This window comes from Musca domestica, unplaced genomic scaffold (genome assembly GCF_030504385.1).
Source record: "Musca domestica strain aabys unplaced genomic scaffold, Musca_domestica.polishedcontigs.V.1.1 17, whole genome shotgun sequence".
NCBI classification, from domain to species: Eukaryota; Metazoa; Arthropoda; class Insecta; order Diptera; family Muscidae; genus Musca; species Musca domestica.
Window position 1 is genome coordinate 2,567,183 of NW_026712230.1, and position 7,747 is coordinate 2,574,929.

Consider the following 7,747-nt stretch of genomic DNA (forward strand, 5'->3'; position numbering starts at 1 on the left):
GGGGAGAAGTTAGCACTGACAAAAATATTGGGATTTGCGCAGTTTGCATAAAATTGGATGATCATTTCTCTTTCTATGGGCTAAATTCTTTTCTTTGAAAAGCTTGACCTTTTGTGGGGGAGGTACCAGAAGGAGTGGACCGACATTGCCTATCTCCGAACTTGAGCTAAGTTTAACAATAATATTGCGATGTACCTACTTTGGATCGAATCGGATACTTCCTTCGAGATTTATCGTGCTCACCAGCCAGCCAAACAGACGGACACCCCTAGATCAACTCTTAATATCTTGAAATGAATTTGGTACAAAGAGACCTAGGGTCTAAAATCATCACTATACCAAATTTCTGTAGTTTGCGTTACATGGGGGCTGTACCAAAACCTAGATCTGTTTAGCCAATTTTTTCCATTCGCCTTAAAAAGAAACTAATATTATCAAAATACAGAATGTCGTGAGCTATCTTTCTATGCGGTCTGTTGGAAAATATGGATCCTAAAAATTGCCTTTTTTGTGGCGGTATTGCCAAATTCGAAATTTGAAATTTTTTTTTTTTGAAAAATGTATTTAAAGTCATTAAAATATTGAATATCGAAAGGAACTGGTAAATGAGGGCAATAGAAAAACATGGAACTATATAAACTTGGACCTATGTAAACGAAAACAGAAAAATGTTCCAAATGTGTAGCCGCTTTACAAGTCAACGATGTCCGTCTGTCTGTTGAAATCAAGATTCAACCACATTATTTGACGTAGAGCTTCAAAATTTGCCTGAAGAATTGTGTCTAGGATGGCTGGTCTTGAAAATGAGATATATAAGTCCACGTTTTGATATAGCCGCCATATAACGGTAACTCCCGATATTCGATATTTTGATGATTTTCGCCAACATTATTTCATGGATTTGTCTAAAAATTGGCATTTGTCATAGTGGATTCTAGCTCGGGTGGCGGAACATTGTATATACAGGTCTACGTTTTTGTATAACCCCCATATAACGGTACCTCCAGATATTCGGTATTTTGATGAGTTTTGTCACATTTTTGCATTTAGGTCCACGTTTTCCTATAGCTCTAATATATTGATACCCACCGATAATTGGTATTTTGATAATTCTAGTCACATTTACCCACGATATTGTTTCAAATTTGGCTTTTAAAAAGATTTGGTAGATGACAATCCTTGAAGTATAAAATATTTAATAGAGATTCCCGTTGTGGTATAGCCCCCATATATCGGCCTCACAAACTTGGTTTTTTGAAAAGTTTAACAGCATTATCCAAACGGTATTGCTGGTGTTTGTAATTTAAAGTGGAACACTTTTGACTTGAGATATTTTTATATAAAAACGCTTTCTTTACCCAAAGCGTGGAGGGTAATAAAATATCGGCCCGGTCAAACTTAAGGTTTTTTTCTTGTTTTTTGTAAACCAAAACTTCTCTTAAACCGCTAGCAATTTAATCCTGGAAAAATCATAAATTCACCTAAAGGTCACTTCTGACCGTTACATCGATGATGATGTTATCCGAGATACCGCGTTTATAGTAAACGATCCACATATAAAATAGCTTAATCTTAGTTTCTACACATTTGACTAAAAATCGACAAAATTCTCACCAATTAAGAATGACCTCTCTGCAAAAATCTAACAAAAAAGTAACATCCTAATGTTATTTGTGATATTTCTTTATTTTCTGACATATTTTTTATAGCATGAGATTTTTTCCATTTGACTAACAATATTGAATCGTAAATTTTGTAATATTTTTACACCCCACAACACTATGTGTTGGTGGTGTTATATATAGGTCGCAATTATAGTCCGATCCTCATGATCGGAATAATATCTGAATAATATCTTAATTTTCAGTTATAGACTGGTCGCAAAAGACAATTTGAATTTTGAAGCTGTTACAGTTACAGAATCAATAGACAAACATTTCGATGTATTAGCAATGCCCATCAAATTTACTGTAGCGCATCATTTAGCTCGAGCTTTTCCTGTCCTCATTATAGCCCGCCAAGAGGGACAGGATGAAACACTTACATTTTTTAATTATTATTGCTGCGTAAAAAACGAACGTTTTTTTTTTTGTTATGTAGAACTTACATGAAAGGAGATTAATTTCAAAGTTAATAAGGTACATTTTCGTAAAAGTTCTTTCTTGATTTGAATAACTTCAATTAGGTCATTTTTATTATTGCAACAACAAAGACAAATGAATGAATGAAACACTCGCGTTAAATATTATTGGCCACTGGAGATATTTTCAATTCGTTTCTCCAGGCATTCAAAACGTTGTAATTGATATTCGACAAGTTCGTTGAACATTTCCTTAATAGCACCGATGGCACCAAGAATGGACTGTTTCTCCTGGTCGAAAAATTTTTTTGATACAAACTTTTTTTGTTCCAAGAAAATGTTTCTCTTTTGCTCTTGAAGTTTCTCTTTTACGTCTTTCCATTCGGCCTTAACATGTTTCAAATACTCAAACCGTTCCAAACATTTACCAAACTCATGATCCAAACTATTCTTCCATTGTACCAGATTTGCCACGAGCTTCTGTTGCTGCAAAAGTTCCTTGGCCGTTTCACAAAAGCGAGAACGTAGATCCGTTATGTGATCCTTGGCGGCACGACAACATTGAACAATTTCATTGATTTGGCATTGAACTTTGTTTTGATTCTTCTGCAGGGAGCAGATTTCCTTATTTTCCGAGCATTTAAGAAGGACCTCCAAATCAACGCATTCTTCTTCCTTTGGGCACTCCTCCATTTGGGTTTTTAAATGTAATTGCAATTTTTGAATGTGTCGCTTCATGCATTCCAATTCCTTCATCAAGATATTGAGGTCCAGAGGTTCTTCCTCCAGAGGGATGTCATGTTCCTCTTCACCGATTTGCTCTTCGGTTTCCGCTTCAAAGACTTCAATTTCTTCCTCTTTTGGTGGAAAGGTGTGACAGTGTAGCGTACGTTGAAAAATATCCATTTTGTGTGGTCGGGGGAAGCAATTTTAATATTTTGAAATACAAATGACTTATTGTTATAATTTGGAAATTTATTTAGACATTTAATGGCTTTGAAAAAAATAATACTGTGCAATAATGTCAACCAAGCCAGACAACTTGAAATGTGGATTTTTAGGAAGTTCTCGTAGAAGCTAACAAAACAAGTATGGCACGTTTTGGCTATGTCTCCTAAACTAGTAAGATTTTTGTTTAGATACCGCATATGTTCTAGGAGAAAATAAATGTCGACAAAACTAATGTCTTTATACCCTCCCTCCACTTTGTCATTCCGTTTGTAACTCTTCGAAATATATATTTTGATTCAGCGGAAAAAACTAAGTGGTTTTAGGATGTCCGTCCGTCAGTTGTAATCACGCTATCTTTCGAATGAAAAAGTTTTCCATACGTGTGTATTTTGCCAGTAGAATAAGTTCGTAAATGTCGGTCCACGTCTTTGTATAGCCCTCATAAAACGGTACCTCCCAATATTCGCTATTTTTATGATATTAGAAACATTATAGACCGGAATTGTTTCAAATTTTGCATTTGAAGTTCATATTGAGTACTACTACCTATGACAGAAAATTATCTATGCAGGCGCACGTCTTTGTATAGCCCTCATATACAGGGTGAGATAAAAAATCTGCAATCAACTTCAGACAGCTGTCATTTCTAAGCCACTTCTCCGACAGTTCCAGTGATAGCTCATTACATTTTTTACAAGCGTATAAAAGCATTTTGGTGAGTATTTTCCAGAAAAAAAGTTATTCGTGATGGATTTCAAGCGTGATAGTGTGATTTTTTTATATTTGGCTGGAAAACCACAAGTGGCTATCGTTAGAGCACTCCAGCCTTTAAATGTGAATAAATATTTTGTGTCTCGCACCATCGCTCGTTACCGTGATACTGGTAGCGCAGCCCGACGTCATGGAAGTGGACGGAAGAAAACAACAAAAAACTTCAGCTGAAATGGTTCGAAAAGTAAAGAAGCGACTTGATCGAAACTCGCGTCGCAGTGGCCGAAAAATGGCTCAATTCGGCAAATATTGAAAAATAAGGTAAATTCATTGAAATTCCAAAAAGTGCCAGAACTTACACCGCAACAGAAAGAAAATTGACTTACAAGCGCTAAAGAGTTGCTTCGCTTGGCCGAAAGTAATGAACTGCCGAATTTGGTTTTCTCCGATGAGAAAACATTCGTTGTCCAGCAGCTTGTAAAAGAAAACAAAATGATAGTCTTACTTGCCAAAGAGGTCAACTGAAAATGAAATCAAGTGCCCGTCATGGTGTGGGCCGTCATAACAGCCGATGGTCGCTCTCCGCTCGTATTAATCGACCGTGGGATTAGAATAAATGGCGAAAATATTCTGGAGGGTGTATTAAAGCCTTGGGCACGCAAACATTTTGGCCGCAGACCTTGGACATTCCAACAGGACTCAGCACGCGACACCTAAGTTTGGTTGCAATATGAGGTTCTTCGCTTCATTTCCAGCCCACAATGGCAACTAAAATCTCCAACCCGTTGGACTATTGTGTCTGGAGTATTTTGAAAAGCAAGGTTCGCACTAAAAAATACCAAAGTGTCGATCTCCTCTAGCAAGCGCTTCGCCGGAAATGGACCAAAATACGGTACAGCAACATTCGGGTAGCGTGTGACGGTTTCTTTGTATTTCGAAGCTACTTTCATTGTTCTATCGCTTCCCACATACCCACATACAGAACCTCTTTAATTGTTCAGCCAAACTACTTGCTATGTACTAATTTTTTTAAAGCTTTACCATTCAAACTGTATAGGTGATTCCACAAAGTAAGTTTTGTTAACTGGATACTCCCTTTGATTAGTGTATAAACAATGAGTATACATTTCAACAATAAGATGTTGGCGAAGGTATAAACTAAAAAAATTTAAACACATAATTGCACAAAATTACCTTCTTAATGCTACCATGATAGAATCAGAGTGACACATTTTTCGTGAAAATTATGTTGATTTATAGTAGCGGAGTAAGGAATGCTCAATTTTATCAAATTCCCAGAACCATTATAACAACAGTTGGTTTGTTCCAGAATTACAAGGATGTACAAATGTTTACCACGATAACCCATTTTCCCTTTGCGATATCGAAAAAAGAAAAATTCAAAAACTTGTAGATTCGTGCAGGTTCTCGAACAGACCACAGTTTAAATTAAAATTTTGTTTGGTAAAAATCGCTCATGCACTTCCCAATTCCCATCAATTTGAATGCCCATTTTCATGGCGCTCAGTTACCCGAGTCATACAACTACCCATTCTCTTCATTCACCAACGAAATAAAGGATTATTTCAATTTATTAGCCTATTTACATACAAAAATATACATTTACATATTTATATGGCGAGCGATTCCCTCGAGAGCCATTAAACTTAAATAGATTCAATTCAATGAAACTCAATTCAATTGTGTCAAACAGAATTTGACACAAACATTTTGAAAACATGTGTAAAACAACGCCAAACAGGATGTCTTCGACTATATCCGGATAACAAGACAAACATGCATGTACATGTGTGCGTTTGTGTGTGTGTACGTAATTCACATGATACAGTCAATGAATGACAAAGTCATAAAGTTTCATTAGTTTTAATGGGAGGACATAAATTCTCCTTACCAAAAATCTGAATACGTGACTCAATTATTTTTCTATTCCATCAAGATGTCAATATTTCGTCCGAAAAAATCGTGAATATATATGAGAACCTCTATAACCATATGCCCGCCTAGTGAGCGCAGTATGATGGCGAAATTTATGCAAAAGACAATAAAATTAAATTGTTTTCCGCATCTTCTTGCGGAAGCAATTCTCTGCAAAGAGACTGTTCAAATACGAAAATGTATTAAGAATATGCAAAACTGATTGGGACCACCAATCTGGAAAGGAATGAACTTTTCAAAATTATGGAAATCATAAATTCTCAAATTGAATCTGCCATGTGTGTGTGTGCCCTTTTCTTCTTTTCGTGGCGAATACAATCAACATAAAATCCTTGTCATCCTTTGGGCTGCGCCACACAAGGCTTGCGAATGTGAATACTATTTACACATTTGGCACTTGCCACAATCTCTTCCGTTTGCCATGCCACATATGCACAGAAGTTCTTTGGGATTGTTATTTAAGAGCTTTCTCTCGCTCTATCTCTCTCACTCTCTGTCGAAGCACTTGAAGTTCCATTTCGGTTTTATTTATATCCCCACGATCTGCCTTTTTGCAGTTAAAATAATAAAGTTTTACCGCCTCGAATATTCGTCTATTCGTAAGTGACTGCTATGCCTTATTGGCACGTCAGCAGCCCGAGGAATATGAGGGCAAGGCAGCCAGAGATGGATGTTTTGAAATACAATGCGATTGTTTGTTGTCATTATGGACCTACACCTGTCTAAACATTTTATTTTAAATTCAAATGACATTCTTTGTAATTTAACAATTCTATTTGTACTTTCTCATGGGTGCAAAGGGGAGCATTGTTATTGAGTGCTTGGGAAAAACAAGAATTTAAAATTTAAATTGTTTAAATTCTTCAAAGTACTTAAGCTGAACAACATTGTTATTGAACGATCGGTAAATGCTTGGGGAAGTCTGGGTTCAGGGAGGGGAAATAAGCCGGGTTTTACCATTTAAGTACTCTTTGGGTACCAAAAGTACAAAAAGATGCAAATAACACAATATTAATCAATAGATGTGTGCGAGTCGCTTTTGAGAGTCGTAGGAAGGTCTTTCTGAGGGTATGAAAAGTTATTAATGTAACAGAATTGTATAACATTGGCAATGAGCGATCTGTATGAGTTAGAATCGGACCTTCGAGAGGGAGCATTCCTTGGACTAGGGAAATATCGAACATACTCAATTTTTCGATGTCGCTCGAATAAATCTGAGACTGTTTCACTCCTTTTAGAGTGGGAGCAAAATTCGTTCAAAATCGAGAAGGATCTACTCTTGTCGAGCATTCTTTTAATTGTTGCATTTGTATGCATGTATATTTTCTCAAACCACAGCTGCAAACGAAACAAGTCCAAAACACCTTGACGAACATTGTCACCATTATGTATTTAACAAGTAAAAAAACAGTAAGTTAGGCCGGGTCAAACTTTTAGTACCACCACCTTAGGGTAAAGGAAACATTAGAAGAAATGTGGCAAAACCATCAAAATACCGAATATCGGGAGGTACTGTTATATGGAGCCTATACCAAATCATTGACCCATAAATGCAATGTTTCGCCACCGGAGCTGGAACCCATTATGACCAACAAATACCAATTTTCAGACAAATCCGTGAAAAAAGGTTGCAAAATCATCAAATTACCGAATATCGGGAGGTACCGTTATATGGGGGCTATACCAAATCATGGGCCCATACATGCAATGTTTCGCCACCGGAGCTGGAAACCATTATGACCCACAAATACCAATTTTTAGACAAATCCGCGAAAAATGTGGCAAAAAAAAAACTAAAATACCGAATATCGGGAGGTACCTTTATATGGGGGCTATACCACAACGTGGACCTATACATGCAATGTTTTGCCACACGCTCAGGGACCCGTTATGACCTACAAATACCAATTTCCAGACAAATTCGTTAAAAAAATGTGGCATAAATCATCAAAATACCGAATATCGGGAGGTACCGTTATATGGGGACTATACCAGAACGTGGACCGATATATCTCATTTTCAATACCAACCATCCTAGACACTATGCAA

General features: G+C 36.7%; 1 protein-coding gene across 1 annotated transcript; it reads right to left on the minus strand.

The window, feature by feature from the left end:
- Positions 1-2,201: 2,201 nt before the first annotated feature.
- LOC101894097 (uncharacterized) lies at positions 2,202-3,087 on the minus strand. Its single transcript, XM_005181859.4, has one exon. The coding sequence runs from the start codon at positions 2,984-2,986 to the stop codon at positions 2,246-2,248; it is 741 nt and encodes a 246-aa protein (XP_005181916.2). The 5' UTR covers positions 2,987-3,087; the 3' UTR covers positions 2,202-2,245.
- Positions 3,088-7,747: the final 4,660 nt, after the last annotated feature.